Source organism: Phycodurus eques, chromosome 12 (assembly GCF_024500275.1).
Source record: "Phycodurus eques isolate BA_2022a chromosome 12, UOR_Pequ_1.1, whole genome shotgun sequence".
NCBI lineage: Eukaryota > Metazoa > Chordata > Actinopteri > Syngnathiformes > Syngnathidae > Phycodurus > Phycodurus eques.
Genome location: NC_084536.1, coordinates 26,052,892 through 26,071,638, shown reverse-complemented (window position 1 = coordinate 26,071,638; position 18,747 = coordinate 26,052,892). Strand labels below are relative to the sequence as shown.

Here is an 18,747-nt window from a genome sequence, read left to right as displayed (position 1 = left end):
CTGATATTGGCCGTGGGGGTCCTTCCCCTCAAAGGCCTCGAGAACAATCCTGAGGACAAGACTCCTGAGAAAAGGAATAATACAATACCCACACAAAGCAAGCACAGCAATGACAACCAGGATGGTAGTCGCCAAAGTCAACATGAGACCTTTCCATTTACCAAACAGCCTATTCAGCAACCTATGGAATGGGGTTTCATCTACTCCAGACATTGGTTGAAGTTTAACAGACATGGCCTGCAAACCTTTCATGGCTCTGGTGATCTTTCCGCTTGGTGCCGTATTATTGGTGATAATCATGCAACAGTGACCCTTGATTCGAGAGCAGGCACCCCCCTTCTTCCGCTAACATACTATCGAGGACCAGGCTATTTTGGAATGCCATGAGAGAGGTAGCTGATAGTTGCTCATGGACGCCCTCTGCCAATTGGGAGGTGAAATTCACCAGTCTTTGAATTTGGTAATGATGTTAATTTATAAAATCAAAATTTTTATTCGGGGTTACCCATATAAAAAATGTGCCCCTGAGACACCTATTCCCAAGGTTAAGACCATAAAGGTTGACACTGGTTTGCCCCACTCTTTCCACGGGGGGCTATTTATATCATACAAGGTCAGCAGTACGGGGTGTCGCTCACCAGGGGTTTACCCGCTGCATCCTACCTTTTTCCAGTTTGATCCTGTCCTTCCACTTCCAATTTCTATCATTCATCGGCTCCCAGTATCCCGGTTTCGAGTGAATAATCACCTGCTTCCAGCTGTAACACAAATCCACCTGGTGGTTCGCGCTGAACTTGTGATTCATCGGGTACCGGTTAGCTCCTCCATGTCCTATACTCAAAGCGCAAAGTAAATGTCGTTTCCCGCCGGATCTCCCCAGTTTACACAATCTACCAGTTTACACAAATCAAATTGGTATACCGTCCTTTCCCCCAGCGTGTATTTCAACTCAAGGGCCCCTGTTGGCTTCACAGCCCTCTTTTCCACTTGTTCTTCTTGTTTTGAGGGCATTCCGAAATAGATTCCTGTAACTATAATCAGGGAGATCACCAGAGTCATGATTATGATATTCTTCGGCCAGACATACAGGATGTACATATTTCCCCCCATGTTAAATGACCAATTTAACACCAAAACACAATATGCATACACACATACTCAAAGATGAAAGAAATGAAAAATGAATGAAAACAAACGAAACTAGGTAGCCTAGGTAAAAAACGACCTCAGCGAATACCAGCGCTAAATTAAAAAAAAAAAAGGTCCAGCATACACAATACAGCTTTTATTATACAAGATTTTAGATTGGATTGATTGAGATCAATACTCAACGCTGGTCATTTTCAAAGAGTCAATTTTTTCCTTTACAACCATTACTTTGTGCTTTGTGTCTGTGTCTCACTGGAGGACCCATGATGTTTACCTCAAACCAGGTTTTCTTACACTGGTAAGACATTTCACTCTAAAATCTATTGATAATTTTCTTATTTCATGATACCTGTGATCCAATCAAGGCCTCCAATACCAGATTTAGCAGAGCAGGCCCACAGCATTATGGATCCTCCAACCATGCTTGACTGTTGGGAGGGTGTTCTTTCCCCTCAAGGCTTCATTACGCCATCTGTAAACATACCGTTTGTGTGCATTGCTAAAATGCTCTTATTTTTGTTTCATCTGTCCATAAAATCTTGTTTATCATTTGCTGTTTCCTGTCAAACACAAGCTCTCTTTTGAAAAAATGTTTCACTTGACTCATTTTCTTCAGGAGATATTCCACCTTTAGGACTTCAACTTCATTGGTGCCAATAATGGTGAGCATGACCGTATAAACACTCATGAAAAACAACAGGTTGGTTTTGTACTTACCTATATTCTATATATTAAATGAATAAACCTTTATATCAGCCATCAGAATTTATGTTGCATATGTTGTTTTTGATGCCTATTGTTTCCCACATATATTAGTGTAGTCATATTTGGGAAACAAACACACAAAAAAAACGTAGTTTTTAATCAATAATAATTACAAATGGTTTATTCCTTGTATGTTTAGGATATACAGTGAGCACCAAAACAACATTCGTATTTGATCTTTCGTTTATTCTCATAATCGTATTTTATTCAACGTTGCTATTATATACCGTGAGTTCCTCGGCAGATGAAGCCACATCCAATATGGCGGACACGCTGACACAATCACCGGACCGGGCTTGTGTTACCCGCTCCAGGCGGGTGTCTATGGCTCAGCTTCCAGGAAATGCAAGACTGATAATGAAAACATGCGTCGCCAACAGGACTAAAGCTAACCGATGACAGAGACTGAGACATGTCGTCGCTTGCTTTAAATGCTGCTACGGTATTCTTAACATTGACTGGAGCGACAGGTAATTGAGTCATTCAATTGGGATTTTGCAAATTTCCTGTCGTATTATTCAGAAGAAAAAGTGAGAACCAAAAAAGCAATTACAGCGTTTTTCATATACTGTGTCAAAACATTGTTATGCTGTATGCACTATAGGGAACTCCGAATAATACTACTACTGTTATTTGAAATGTGAATTTCATATATCCATCCATCTGGTACTATATACACACTGATATTCATTTGCACTGACAAGGGGCTGGATTATTATTATTATTATTATTATTATTATTATTGTGATCTCCTTCACGGCAACACACACACGTGAGCAACAATTACAGCCACATATGACTAAAATAGCTGGACATTGTCTACTGATATTAAGAGGACCCTTTTTCCTGGTTTGAAGGACCCCATAGCTGTCTCAGGTGCCTTTTATGAACTTCAACAACTCCTTTTTTTATGTTTAGCCACTCGTAAATTACTGTAGTCACTGCACATAAACATATTGTAACAACATTTAAAAAAAAATTGGACTTGAATCAGCAACCACGAATCGTAATACGAATCAAATCATTGTTAAAACGAATCGTCACACCCCTAATTTGTTTTCTGTTTTACTTCGGCACAGTGCAGAGGCGTACCAAGTTCCCACGTGGAACATATTAGGTTATTCACTTGTGCTTTCGTCACTAGTTTACGCCGTAAACAAATACAGTGCAGCTCAGCCTCTGCCTAACGATATGCTTTTGGCATTTTGTTAAACTCATTTGAAACGGCGTTTAAAAATACACACACACACTGTACATGCGTTTTCAGAGGCTATTTCTAAACAATCTTTGTGACAATGTGGGTCCCTGGGTGAGAACAGTTGAGAACCATTGCTGTCTTCATACAGTACATACGGTGCTGGGCATCAAGTATTCAAACTTGGGCACTGTTTGTGACGTTGCTAATGCATCACAATATTATCATTGTAAAACCTGATGTGTGTTTCTGACTATGTAGTGGTTGTTGCTGTGCTCAGCGCTCCCAGAAATGTCCGTCTAACCTCCACGAACATGAATTTGGTACTGAGGTGGGATTCACCTGAGGGGGACACCAACGACCTTCTCTACACCGCAGAATGCAAGTAAGTCAATGTGATCTGAGCATCAAAACGTTGTTCTTTCTTTGAGGGCATCTCTTGTTCAAAACCTTCAGATCAACTCTCTGATATTTGATTGGATTGAGATCTAGACTCTTGACTGGGCTATCCCAAAACCTTAATCATCTTCCGGTGAAGCAATTTTTGTTGTTGTTGATTTGTAACATGCGTGCTCTCCATTGACCACATTCCCAATGGCGATTTGCAACGGGTTGGGTCAAGGTGAATATTTCCCACATTCACCATGTAAGCGAAGGGCCAATTTGGCTGTCAAAGTCGTCCCAAGGGAATCCGCTTCTTGTGTTTTGTCGTTCGCGAACGATTCATTCAAGCATTCATTTTGAGTGAATGTACTGCACTGGATCACTTTATGAAGTGATTCGTTCTTTTCTCGGTTCAGCTGAGCTCAGCCGCCAGCAACTCGGCTGAGAGCAGAAACAGAACCGCAGCGTGCTGTCACTCACTTGTGAATCTTTGGTGAATGACCAATGAGCAGCCAGCGTGCAGGCAAGGGAAGGGACTGTACTGAATGTGATTTGTGATTCGCCAAGGAACAACATGTACTCCGCAGTGAACCTCTGCCATGAGCACCGGTAATATTTAATATAAGTATTGTGTTTTCTCCACAGGACCTCTGTCCGAATGTGTCACGTGGGTTGTGTGAACATCTCAACCCATGAATGTGACTTCAGCAGCCTCAGCACCTCCCTCAGTGTGTATGGAAGTTATATAGCCAGAGTGCGGGCACAGCGAGGGGCAGAGAGCTCTTCTTGGGTGGAAAGTAAACCGATCACCTTGGAGAGTGATAGTGAGTCTATTGTTTTGTAGTAACTATTTTATAAAATATCGGAGACATGTATTAAAAAGTCAATCTTTCCAAGACTTCCGGTGGCGCCCGGCACAAGCGCCGAGTATTAGCCACAAATTTTATAATAATTCAAACGTTTTACTCATTGAAATAACTCACTTTCATCACGAGTGGGGACAAAAATAAGAAAAAAGGATACGGACTACGAAACAACACTGAACGAGAAACCGAGGGAGAATTTAAGGCTGGCAACAGCCCAATGGGTCAAGATGGAGTCCGGAAAGGAAACGAAAGTTTGGATTCAATCCGCGAGGTCATGAGCGGAGTTATGACGAGGGGATGGCATTGCTTGTAGATTAATTGAAAAAAAGAACTTTCAGACTTCTGGGTGTGCTTTCGGGAAGCTGTAAAAAAAGAACAAATTCATAGCGGAAAGTGAATCTGAAATTACCCAAAGTGACGGACTATTGCAATATTAGTCATTCGAACTGTTCTAATTGCTAAAGGACTCTGCATCTTTTTGCACAATTGTCAAAAAATAAAAAATGTACCGGCATTACCAGATAACTAGCAACCCTTTACTGCTCAGTGACTTTTTTTTTTTTTTTTTTTTTTTTTTTTTTTGCCAATGTGTTTGTCTCAAAAGTGTTGTCATACTAGAGCGGCTCCAACTACCGGAGACAAATTCGTTGTGTGTTTTTTGGACATACTTGGCAAATAAAGATTATTCTGATTCTGAAAATGCTCTTGGAACCTCCACATCCTGGTCACCGCCTCTTCTAGCGCTTTCCCTCAGGTTGGCCGTATCGAACAATGCAAACTAGCAGACATTCCAACAGCTTCTTCCTCTTGCCATTACATTCTGAAACAGTTAACTTACAATTCCATTGTAACATGCTGCAAATTTTGTTCTGCGATTGTTGTCACATTTCTATCAGAATCATCTTTATTTGCCAAGTATGTTTGCCAAAAAAACACACAAGGAATTTGTCTCCGGTAATTGGAGTCGCTCTCGTACGACAACAGACAGTCAACTGACAGAGAACACTATTGAGACATAAAGACATTGACAAAAAAAAGTCACTGAGCAATAAAGGGTTGCTAGTTATCTGGTAATGCCGGTACATTTTTTTATTTCTTTTTTTGACAGTTGTGCAAAAAGATGCAGAGTCCTCTAGCACGTAGAGCAGGGCGAATGACGAATATTGCAATAGTCCGGTGCAATGACCATTTTGCAAAGCGAGCCAAGACTTCAAGCAAGTAGTAAGATAATTTGAGACAATGTTGATTGTGCAAATGTTGCAGATTGGCCCGACAGAAATGTGACAAAAAATGATACATTATTCGTGCACTCAATGTAGTAATCTCACCACTCTGCACTATTTGCATATCTGTTGTTGACTCATACTGGCAACTCATGTGCTTGAGAAGTATCTGCACCATTTGCACAATTGACACTGTTCCTGATTATCGCCCTACTAGTCACTTTAAACTGCTTACGTTTCTTGAAGTTTCCGCGCCATTTGCACAATGGTCACTGTACAAGATTGCTCTATTAGACATTTCAAACTGCTCTAAATTGCTGGACGACTCTGCATCAATTGCACAATTGTCAAAAAAAAAAGTATCGCCATTACCACCTTACCAGTAACCTTTAATTGCTTAGTGATGCGCCGTACTGTCTTTTTATGTTTTTATGTCTCAAAAGTATTTTCTGTCAAATGGCTGTCTGTTGTCGTACGAGAGCGGCTCCAACTACTGACGACAAATTCCTTGTGTGTTTTTGACATACATTGGCATGAGAAGACGTTGGCAAATAAAGATGATTCTGATCTGGGGAACATTCCGGTGTATGTCCTCAATGTGCATAAAACGCTATATTTAAATGTCCCCGCACAAGAATTCACAGCAAAGAATAGCGACAGTCAAAATAAATATCTTGGAGTTAATGTATCTAAAAACTTTCCCAGTTATTCAATGCTAACCATCCAAGTATCAACAAAACAATGTACAACATATGATGAGCTGAATAGGTGGGGCCTGCTACCCCTTACCTTGGGCAGCAGAATTTTCTTCTTTTTATCATTGCCAGTCAATATGCCCCCGAGACAATTTGGAGAATTGAACCAACAGATTTCAGAGTTGGACTTCACGTCTTTTGGTCCTTCCCTCCATCCAGATCTTCTGGAGGGAAGTGGCAAAGTTGATCTGAAATGCCTTACATTTTGATGACCGTATATCATTCAAGTCCCTTTATCTTGGAATTCTACCGCAAGGACTTGACAAAAATGATATTTATCTTTTCAAGGTGTTGCTGGCTGCGAGTGAAAAACCTATCACAAAAAACTGGCTGCAGAAAACCTGCCCCAATGCAGGCGTCTTTACTAACATTGTAAAACATCTACGTTTTGGAGCAAATGAGTTCCTCCATTAGGCCTTCAAAATAGATTTGGGTGAAAAACGATAGCAGAAATGGTGCATATTTAACCAATGAAACAGGCTGTTTCTAAATATAATATACTATCAGAATCAGAATCCTCTTTATTTGCCAAGTATGTCAAAAACACACAAGGAATTTGACTCCGGTAGTTTATTTGTGGTATCTATTTGATGTACTGTATCTTGGATCATCCCAGACCTTTTAATTTCTTTTTTCTTTTGCTTTTTTGTTGTTGTTGTGTTTCTTGCTTTGTTTTACATAGGTGAGTATGATCTTGCATCACGTTTTGTAAAATAAAGTTTAAAAAAATGATACATGAATTAGTAAAATCTTATTCTGAGTAATGTTTATATGTGCAGGGTTTACTTTGTATTGTTTTTAAAAAAAAAAACATTTTGTTTGGGTTCTACATTCTCTATTTAAAAAAAAAAAATGTAATTGTGGTTTAGGTTAAAAATCCTTTACATTATATGTTTATGCTATACCCTGTAAATCAACTGTAAGTTCATTTTTCGTTTCTGGAATTGTTAGTACAGTGGTGCCTTGACGTACGAAGCAGTGTTGCCACAGTTACCTTGAAAAAATAACTTAGTTACTTTAGTGATTGCTTGATTTAAAAAAAAAAAAAAAAAAAAAAAAAAAAAAATAATTACTTTACTTACTTACTTTCATCCACAGTACAAAAAAAAGCATGAGCTTAACCGTACCCATTACTTGGTAATGTACACCACAGAAGTAACAGAATGAGGTCATCAACATGAACAAATATTAGTGGAGTTGAAGCCACATTAAATGAGCAACCTAGTGCAGACTTTACATGCCAAATAGCCACCTAAATGTAAACAAGTGTGCGAGCGCAGATAGTGTACTACGAACCTTAGTGTTGTCCTCTTTAGAGAAACTCCCAAGTAGTGACTGTATTTCCAGCTCGAGTATGCCAAGCATTATTAGTCATTACTCAAACAAAGGCTGAAAATTGAGACTGAATCAAGTGTCTCGGTTATTGACTTGTCTCATGTTCCCAAGCACTGCAGTTGGTTAATAATTAATGATAATGATCTGTAGTTGTCGCAGCCATAGTAGCATATTTTTGAATCAATAGTATATCAAGTTCTGGATCTCATTAACAAAAAAGTAACTATTGCCACAGATGTCAAAGTAACTGTAAGCTGACTACTCTTATAAAAAGTAACGTGTTATATTACATATGACATCACCGGACCGCATTTTTTGAGTAATGAGTTTAATTTTTTGAGTAATGCGTACTGTGTACGAGTGACTGGACTTACTGGTTTTTCGAGATACGAGCTGTCATTCGGCCGATTATTTATTTTTTGTTTTTGCTTTGACTTGGGAGCGCAAACTTGAGATATAAGTGATGCGCAAACTGTTTAATTATGTCAATAGTCTGTTTTTATATAGTACTATATTATAGAGTGCGATTAACGAACACAAAATGTTTTTTTGGGGGGGTGAGGCTGGAACGGATTGATGGAGTTTCCATTCATTTCAATAGGGAAAAAGGATTTGAGATACAGTGGAGAGTTTGAGTTGCAAGTGTGATCATGGAACAAATTAATCTCGTATCTCAAGGCACCACTGTCCTTTCAATCATTTGATTCAAATAGTGCTATGATGTTGCAATGGTCTTATTTTCTTTTCATCTTCAGCTGTGATTGGTTCACCCAACGTGTTGCTCTTTTCGAATGGAGCTACAATTGAAATTGCGATTAAAGAGCCGGCATTTGCAATCTCAGACTTCAGGAGCGTCTATAGTACTGCCACCTACAACATCACCTACTGGAAAGATGGCCAGAATAAAAAGGTGAGCTCTTTAGACTTAACATTTTGAGCCCTGATTTCAACCATCAATGAAATCGATTTCATGGAAGATAGGCCTCAGCAAACTCTGCAACCCGAGTGAGCATAAGCACTAGAGAAGATGGATGCATGGAAAAGACTAACCAGAAAAAGAAAGCTGTGGCTGATGAAATAATTTGAATATCTATCAATCTGTCAAGCCATGTATCTATTTACCCATCCATGGTAAAGAGTGTAATTTTCTAATATTGTTTCATGCCACCCCATATACAGTAACAGCCACGACGCCACCAGGTGAGCTTTGCCTCGGGTCTGATCCAGAAATGGTATCCAATGTTAATTTGCATGGATTCATTTGTATACACTGCAAAAAAAAAGGATCCCGCCTGTGCGGCGTTTGCACGTTCTCCCCGTGCCTGCGTGGGTTTTCTCCGGGCACTCCGGTTTCCTCCCACATCCCAAAAACATGCATGTGAGGTTAATTGAAGACTCTAAATTGCCCGTAGGTGTGAATATGAGTGCAAAGGATTGTTTGTTTCTATGCGCCCTGCGATTGGCTGGCAACCGGTTCAGGTGTACTCAGGCACTCCTGCCCGATGATAGCTGGGATGGGCTCCGGCACTCCCGCGACCCTTGTGAGGATAAGCGGCTCAGAAAATGGATGGATGGATACACTACTGTTTTTTTCCTAATTGTATAAATAATTTTGGCAATTGGTGCCCTTTTTGGGCTTGAGTACCTGCCTCCAAAAATGTCTGTGCATATGCCTGCTAAAAACAATAACTTTGATCCAGAAGAACAAGTTGAAAATTACGCTGCAGGTATATACCACATTGCAAATATTTGACAACCTTTTTCTGAAATAGGTTAAACCATCCAGCCATCCATTTTCTACCGCTTATCGCGGGGGCAGTAGCTTTAGCAGGGACGCCCAGACTTCCCTCTCCCCAGCCACTTCATCCAGCTCTTCCGGAGGGGATCCCGAGGCGTTCCCAGGCCAGCCGAAGGACGTAGTCTGTCCAGCGTGTCTTGGGTCGTCCCCGGGGTCTCCTCCCGGTGGGACGTGCCCGGAACACCTCACCAGGGAGGCGTCCGGGAGGCATCCGAATCAGATGCCCCAACCACCTCATCTGGCTCCTCTCGATGTGGAGGAGCTGCGGCTCGACTGAGATCCTCCCGGATGACCGAGCTTCCTCCCGGATGACCGAGATCCTCCCGGATGACCGAGCTTCTCATCCTATCTCTAAGGGAGAGCCCTGCGGGGGAAACTCATTTCGGCCGCTTTTATCCGGGATCTTGTTCTTTCGGTCACGACCCACAGCTCGTGACCATAGGTGAGGGTAGGAACGTTGATCGACCGGTAAATTGAGAGCTTCGCCTTTCGGCTGAGCTCCTTCTTTACCACAACGGATTGATACAAAGTCCACATTACTGCAGACGCTGCACCGATCCGCCTGTCAATGTCCCGTTCCATTCTTCCCTCACTCGTGAACAACACCCCAAGATACTTGAACTCCTCCATGTGGGGCAGGATCTCATCCCCGACCTGGAGACGGCGCGCCACCCTTTTTCGACTGAGGACCATCGTCTCAGATTTGGAGGTGCTGATTCTCATCCCAGCCGCTTCACTCTCTGCTGCGAACTGCTCCAGTGATAGTTGGAGGTCACGGCTTGATGAAGCCAACAGAACCACATCATCTGCAAAAAGCAGAGATGCAATACTGAGGGAACCAAACCGGACCCTCTTTACGCCTCGGCTCCACCTTGAAATTCTGTCCATAAAAGTTATGAACCGAATCGGTGACAAAGGGCAGCCTTGGCGGAGTCCAACCCTCACCGCAAACGAGTCCGACTTACTGCCGGATATGTGGATCAAACTCTGACTCCGGTCGTACAGGGACCGAACAGCCCGTATCAGGGGGTTCGGTACCCCATACTCCTGAAGCACCCTCCACAGGACTCCCCGAGAAAGTCCAAAAAACACATGTAGACTGGTTGGGCGAACTCCCATGCACCCTTGAGGACCCTGCTGAGGGTGTAGAGCTGGTCCACTGTTCCACGGCCAGGACGAAAACCACACTGCTCCTCCTGAATCTGAGATTCGACTTCCCGACGGACCCTCCTCTCCAGCACCCCTGAATAGACCTTACCAGAGAGGCTGAGGAGTGTGATCCCCCTGTAGTTGGAACACACCCTCCGGTCCGGTCCCTCTTCTTAAAAAGGGGGACCACCACCCCAGTCTGCCAATCCAGAGGCACTGTCCCCGATGTCAACCAGGATAGCCCCACAACATCCAGAGCCTTTAGGAACTCCGGGCGAATCTCAGCCATCCCCGGGGCCCTGCCACCGAGGAGCTTTTTAACTACCTCGGTGACCTCAAACCTAGAGCTAGGCGAGCCCACCTCAGAGAACCCACACTCTGTTTCCTCATGGGAAGGAGTGTCTGTGGAATTGAGGAGGTCTTCGAAGTGTTCTCCCCACCGACTCACAACGTCCCGAGTCGAGGTCAGCAGCGCCTCATCCCCACTATAGACAGTGTTGGTGGTGCACTGCTTTCCTCCTGAGACACCGGATGGTGGACCAGAATTTCCTCGAAGCCGTCCGGAAGTCTTTCGCCATGGCCTCACCGAACTCCTCCCATACCCGAGTTTTTGCTTCAGCGACCACTAGAGCAGCATTCCGCTTGGCCAGCTGGTACCCATCAGCTGTCGCAGGAGTCCCACAGGCCAAAAAGGCCCGATAGGACTCCTTCTTCAACTTGACTGCATCCCTCACCGTTGGTGTCTACCAACGTGTTCGGGGATTGCCGCCACGACCACCTTACGGCCACAGCTCCGGTCGGCCGCCTCAGCAATGGAGGCGCGGAACATGGTCCACTCAGACTCGATGTCCCCCACCTCCCCCGGAACATGAGCAAAGTTCATCGAACTGCGACCTAGGGTGTCCTGGTGCCAAGTGCATGTGTGGACACCCTTATGCTTGAACATGGTGCTCGTTATGGACAATCCGTGATTAACACAGAAGTCCAATAACAGAACACTGTTCGGATTCTGATCGGGGGGGCCGTTCCTCCCAATCACGCCCTTCCAGGTCTCACTGTCATTGCCCACGTGAGCATTGAAGTCCCCCAGCAGGACGATGGAGTCTCCAGCGGGAGCGCTCTCCAGCACCCCCTCCAAGGACTCCAAAAAGGGCACTCTGAACTGCTGTTTGGTGCATCGGCACAAACGACAGTCAGGACCCGTCCCCCAACCCGAAGGCGGAGGGAGGCTACCCTCTCGCCTCTCGTCCACCAGGGTGAACCCCACCCTACAGGCGCCGAGCCAGGGGGCAATAAGTATACCCACGCCTGCTCGGCGCCTCTCACCGTGGGCAACTCCAGAGTGGAAGAGAGTCCAACCCCTCTCCAGAGGACTGGTAGCAGAGCCCAAGCTGTGCATGGAGGCGAGTCCGACTATATGTAGTCGGAACTTCTCGACCTCACACACCACCTCGGGCTCCTTCCCTGCCAGAGAGGTGACCTTCCACGTCCCTAGAGCCAGCTTCTGTAGCCGGGAATCGGATCGCCAAGGTCCCCGCCTACGGCCACTGCCCAGCTCACACTGCACCCGACCCCTATGGCCCCTCCCACAGGTGGTGAGCCCATGGGAAGGGGGACCCAAGATACCCTTTCGGGCTGTGCCCAGCCGGGCCCCATGGGTCGGCTTAGAGCCCCACCTCCAGGCCTGGCTCCAGTGGGGGGCCCCGGTGACCCGCGTCCGGGCAAGGGAAAACAAAGTCCATTTTATTTTATTTTTTTTACAATTTTTTGTAAAAACAAAAGGTACTGAAAAAATTATTCTTGGCCCGAATAAACACAAAGCATTATTTCTGAGTAAACTGTAACTGAAAGTGATCAAACGTAATAAATCGTTCATTTCAAATTCATAAATAGTATGTCTAATTTGTAGCAATTATGTATGAAATATGAATTGTGCTTAAATTAGAAGGAAACGATGAGTTGGAAGTGGCGCCTGCGTCACTTCCGGGTTATTGTAATTTTAATTTACAGCGTTATAAATCAAGCTATTTGACATATATGAGGGGTACTCTGTCAATTTTTTTTAACTTTAGGCAAAATGACGACAAACCTTTTAATCAGTCTCTTATCGGAAGTTGGCTACACTTTAGAAACTAGTTCTAGACTTTCCAGAGGTTTTGTTCCGAACCCAAACGCACACACAAGGCAAGTGGTGAAATGTATATAAAATTTAATAAAAGGGGTTTCTACAGTGTAAAACACAGACAAACACAAAACAAACAAGGTACAGACGAACATTGGCAAAGGAAGGGATTTGTGACGTGAGATTAGCAGAATGGGCGTGTAGTGAATATGCATATAACTGAGGATTCCTGTTCTCGTTAATTTAAACCCAAATATGCACTAATCTGTACTTTTAGACCGCAATGTTTGACTTACGTATCTGGAACACGTTTGAGACAGGCGTGTCAGGCTCCCGAGTGTTCGGCCCTGTCCGGGAACAGGTGGATTCGACGGAAGGGAGTAAGGAAAAAAGGAGGAAAAACAGAAGGCCAACGAGTTCCCAGGCAGGACGTCTCTCGGGTGTCTCTGTTTGCAAGACGTTCGGAGCGGGAGCGTTGTGTCCGCCTCCGTTCCCTCGGACTGAGCTCGGGCCCCCAAACAGGGTAGCTCGGAGCGCTTGCAGGAGGCTATGCAGCCGGGGATCGTCCGATGTGTCCTTGCCACCTCGGGTGAGGTGGGCATCCTGGCCCGGTCGACGGCGAGTTGGTCGGGGTGAGACCAAAGGAAAAACTTCTCCACCAAATACTCCAAAACTTCTCCACTGATCCCAGTTCCGGCCCCTTTTATGGCCAGAGCGGGACAAAAAGGGGGCTTTTACCCCCCCTCCTCCCTTTCCATCACCTTCGCGAACACAGAGGGGCTGGACCGCCTTTTGCCATTATTTTTTCCACTATAGGATTATTTTGTGGTTTAAAACCAGTAGAATAAAATATTAATTATTGGATTTAAGATAACGAGACCATTTCCTCACCCTGCATTGTTCCACGCTCGTCCTCTTGCATACCTGTAATGAATGTTTCAAATGTTGTGTGGTGTGGAGAACATTACTATTTTCCATGTGACATTTGTGGCGAGCGGTGAGAGATTCCATCTCGTACAGTTAACAACAGATTCGACGTTAGACATTCAAGTTTGCGCCAATACAGTCATTAGTGTCGTTCATGTAAAGTTCTTAAAATATTAACTCCCAGTCGAGTCACAGACTGTCTTATGAAACCATGTCCGCGGTGTTGTTCAGTCCCATGTTGACTGCGTCATCTGCAGACCTGTTTGCCCGGTTGGCAAACTGCAAGGGGTCCAGCAGGGGACCTGTGACGCTCTCGAGGTGGTCCCCACTTCGATATCTGTCCCCTGTAGCCTTGCGAAGTTGTTTAAGTTTGGCAGTGAACCACGGTTTGTTGTTATTAAACGTGCGAAGATGGATCTGAAACTGTATTATTTCCCTATCATTAATTACACAACTAAATAAAAAGAAATCCTGTTGTATTCTTAACGTTAATTTCTGTTTGTATATAAGGTAATCTCCTTCTGTGCCCTCTTCTTTTCTCCCCTCACTGGCTCGATTAGCAGCGGTCGAATTAACAGAGGACTCGCCATTTTTTTGGCTTCTCGCAGGCAAGAAGCATCAGCAGTGACAGAAGAAACCGAATGTTTCTCAATGACCTGGAACCCTGGAGCAAGTATTGTGTCCAGGTACAAATCATTGCAGAAGGGAACACCAAGCCCAGCAAGCTGAGCAGTCCAGTTTGTGAGAGCACCACCAGTGGTAAGTGTTTCTTGCAACTTTGTCAAGTCAGGTCCGTTTCAATTCCTATAATCTATCTGTAACCTGAAATTATGAAAATTGTTGGTGGGGGCAGCCCAGTGACAAGCATGTTTGCACTAGCCACTGTCTTACAGAATGTTATGTTGTTGTTTTTTTCTGTAACTTTCATTTACAGTATATTACAGTTGTAACAACACACCACACACAATATAGCTGTGGCATAATTAATTGCCATCTGCATGGAATGATAAGACGAGGGAAAGAAAATCTCATCTAACATGTAGCCCTTCCCACTCCTTGGAATGATTTCCTTGAGTTCTCAATGGAATTTCTAGTGCGAGGACCTGAAATGTAGAGAGAGCCTCGAGGAACTTGCAAACAATGAATGAATTACTATTCATGCAAGAATCATCCCCTGTTTCCTGCGGTTTATCTCCTGTAGTCTAGTGTGTACCTATGTCTTGTCCAATGTTGGCTTGGATCATGTGGTAAGTTTGTTGACAAAAAAGGACGTGCGTTAGTGTGGAGTTGTACACAGTAGGTACAGTGGAGAGTCACTTCCGTTGCTTGTTGCAGTAGCTCTGAAAAGCTTTCTCTTTCAACATTGACTCTTGTAAACATCTGAAAATTTCTATAATCTGAAGTTGATGTTTTAAGTGTAAGAATATGAATTATAATTATAAAAAAAGACGAACCTATCCATCCATTCATCCATCCATCCATCCATTATCTTCCGCTTAGGTGATTGTCACGGGGCAGGAACAGGGAAGCCCAGACTAGCACATATCTAATTTACACTAGTGGGTTCTTCTAAATTATATAATTAGAAATTATAAATGTCATTATAGTAAAAAAGATTGTATCTGTTACCCTAATGCGTGAATAGATAGAAATTGTGATGGAAATTTATAATGAAGAAATCCCAAGTGGAAATTGCACTTTGTATTACTAAATTCTCAATGTTGTTAACTCTTTGATTCATATTCTGACAGATAAAATACAAACTCAGTATTTTCTAAATAAAAATGATGACAAGACACAACTCATTTATGCACAACCCCACAATAATACACACGTTACTTGTGTTTATATTAGGCTGAGTAAATAGTTGCACACCGACGTGCTTTTTCACTGACAAGATTGAAAAAAACTTTCTTGGCCGTCAGCTAGTCACAGTACTACGCCACAAGACACGTGACGAGGATAAAACCTAAACTAGCTTTTGGATTTATACGCGACAGCGACGCGGAGTAAATGTCTTTTGGGGAGCCAATCGATGACGTCATTGATCGGAATGATGACATGAAAGCCGATCGGCCAATCAGTATAAAATGCTAATTATCGGCCGATACCGATGAAAACCGATTTAGATCGGTGTAAAGTTTAGTATGTATATCGTTTTTTGACAGCAAACCTACCCCATAGCATAAGGTCCATATTCCCTGTGACGGTTTACGAATAGTCTAAAGCAAGAGGCTCTCGAGTAGCCTTTTCTGGAACCTGATTTTACTTTTTGTTGGGTCTCTGATTGTCCTAGGACCTAGTAAAATATTGCTGCCATATTAGTTGGAATTAATTAATGTGATTTCTGTTTATCATTAATTTCTACATATATGTAATGGAAATATGTTATTATAACCATTCTGCCCTCCTCAGGCAGTTTTGTAAATTTTTATTAATTTTGTTTTTTGTGTTTAGTTGATCATTTTGGCTGTATTTCAGTTTGTGTTATGTTCTTTTTAGTGACATTTTTGAAAACCCAAGTCTCACATCCTTTGCACCTTTTGGACACCTTAATAGCTGAAAATCTACATTCACAAAACAGGCTGTTAAATCATTATACATCAGTTGTCTGTGTGTGTGTGTGTGTGTGCCTGCACATGTGTGCGTGCACGTGTGTGAATATGTGTGTGCATGCACCCATGTGTATGTGAATGTGTGCGCATGCACTGTCGAAAACCGGTTGTTTTTTCACAGTAATTTCATGCTTAAGAATGGTTTGTTTGCTTGCCTGTGCCTTTTTACATCATGTATGTACACATCTGGTTGCAACTGTATATCGTTATCGAAATATACTGTAAATTATCTGCAGTCCTGCTCACCTTTATTGGCATGAAGTCTAATTAAGTACTAAATGCGGAAGATCTCCTGAAGAAAATGAATTAACTGAAACATTTTTTCTACAGAGAACCTGTGTTTGACACAAAACAGCAAATGATAAAAATTTTATGGATAGATAAAAAAAAAAAGAAATAGAGCTTTTTGGCAATGGACACAAACAGTGTGGTTTACAACGGCATAATGAAGCCTTTAACTCATTTAGTGCCTAACACGTATTAATACGTAGTTTAGAAACCATCTATTGAGCGTCGAGCACATAGAACAAGGCCTCTTGCAGCTGGACAGTGAATATCAAGCTTGTGAATGGATTAATTGCAGTGTAATCACCAGCAGAGGGCAGCAGTGCCTCTGATCAGAATTCAGTCTGGAGCATGAGAAGAAGCAACTTGAGCGGAAGTGGATGGTGGAGTCGCGTGGATGAGACAACGTGGAGCTCGAGAGAATAATATGCCAAATTTAAGACAACTGACACTCAGAGAGAGTCTTCTCAAAGCTACAGCTTAGTCATCTTTGACAAATGCCGATGACAATCGGAAGGTGGAGAAAAGGATGACGCTTCGGGGTCAAGGGGAGTGTAAAAAAAACACATGGAGCAAGAAGAGGCACGTGGAGAGATTGTGTCTAGCTCGCGGTGCATTCCATGTGAGCCAGTGTTTTCGGATTTTGATTCGGATGATGAATTGGACATTGAACCGGATCCCTCCGATGATTATGTGCCTTCTTCGGATGTGACCGAGAGCAGCAGGGCATCGTCCCCCAGACCCATCAGAAAGTCATTAAGGAGATAAGCACTTACTCACTAGCAAGCTAATTCTCATAGCCTGTAAAAAAAAAAAAAGGTTACCCTCTATCAGTGCATGTCTCATGCTAGATGAACTGGTTAGATGGATTTCTTTATTTTATTTTATTATTATTATTATTTTAAGTTATAAACTGGAGAGCATTAAAAAACTAAATTTGGTCCGGTCATTTCTGCTAAAACCACTGAGTCAATTAAATGAGCAGCAATAAATTATAACAAATGACTGGGCCTTGCCATGCTTCCTTAAGCATCATGGGAAATATAGTCCATTGCTGTCTAACTTAATCTCTTCTCACCAAATGCAATTAAATGCGATGGTTCTGCCTTTAACTTAAATTTTACACCGCTCTTATGAGTTTTTATTTTATAATCTTAATTGATTAATCCTCCGTTTTTAACAAATAATATGAGCTCTCAAATATATTCTCAACATCCTCTCCTCCGATAAACTGCAGTTAATCTAAATTAAGATTCTCCCGGAACCTTTCAAATGTAAAAATTTCGGTTCCCAGTTTCGATGCCAAGTCCTCCAGCCGTGAAGAAGTGGCGAAAAGCGACGAAGAAGCGGCATAAACCAACGAAGAACAACGAAGGGGGACGAAGCTTAACATTCACCGTAGCAACTTTACATCACAATGAATTGGGACAAAATGTACATAAATGTTGTCTCACAGTATCACAAACACTAACCTTGTGCCTCACTGGTGGGTAGGGAAATGAATCAGCGTTTTATAGCATTTATTTCCGTCCATTAAAAAAAAAAAAAAAAAATCACCGGTGCCGTGTGAAGTTACTTTTCGTGCCAAAATGCTGAGTTCCAGTGCGTACGCTTCCAAATAACAGGCTACAAGTTTAAAACAAGAAATGAAGTTATTTTAACAATGCTATCAGTGAAGTCAACTGGGTGAGTGAAACAATAAAATACAAGTTAAAACATTTACAGTAACTATTTTAACAATGCTATATTTAACTTTTAGCTGAAACCTGAATTCATGAATATTAAGTCAATTGGGTTAGTGCCACACACATTGCCTTTCAGTTCATCGGTTGGATATTTTGATAATGGTTATAAAGAACCTCGAGTCAAATCTTCATTTTAGTCTATGCTGCGGGCTGCTAAGAAAATGGATGTTCATAATTTGGATACCCTATATTTAAACCATGCAAACCTTTTTGACTCAGCTCCCTAAAAGAATCGGAATCGAGAATCGTTTGGAACCGGAATCGCTCAAATTCAAACGTGCCCAACCCTAGCGGTAGGTAAGTCAGTCTCTGTTCCCACTAAGACGTGAGCAGGTGCCAGTGGCTGCGGCTCATCCACATGACGGCGGACATAGTTGCGTGGTCTTGAACTAATTGTGGCCTCACTTTCAGTCAGAACATTTCTTCAAACTTGA

The 18,747-nt window shown here is 42.8% G+C and overlaps 1 protein-coding gene across 3 annotated transcripts in view; it reads left to right on the top strand.

The window, feature by feature from the left end:
* Nucleotides 1-1,792: 1,792 nt before the first annotated feature.
* Nucleotides 1,793-18,747, top strand: part of LOC133411098 (interferon alpha/beta receptor 1b-like) — a 57,017-nt gene continuing 40,062 nt past the window's right edge. The window contains exons 1-5 of one of the 3 annotated variants that reach the window (XM_061692994.1): nucleotides 1,793-1,811; nucleotides 3,371-3,494; nucleotides 4,139-4,317; nucleotides 8,428-8,582; nucleotides 14,277-14,427. In XM_061692994.1, the coding sequence (XP_061548978.1) occupies nucleotides 3,424-3,494; nucleotides 4,139-4,317; nucleotides 8,428-8,582; nucleotides 14,277-14,427 (556 nt within the window). In that variant the 5' untranslated portion in view covers nucleotides 1,793-1,811; nucleotides 3,371-3,423. Of the gene's footprint in view, nucleotides 1,812-2,259; nucleotides 2,385-3,370; nucleotides 3,495-4,138; nucleotides 4,318-8,427; nucleotides 8,583-14,276; nucleotides 14,428-18,747 lie in introns of those variants that run through there. The other 2 variants (XM_061692993.1, XM_061692995.1) reach the window with 2 other exon arrangements.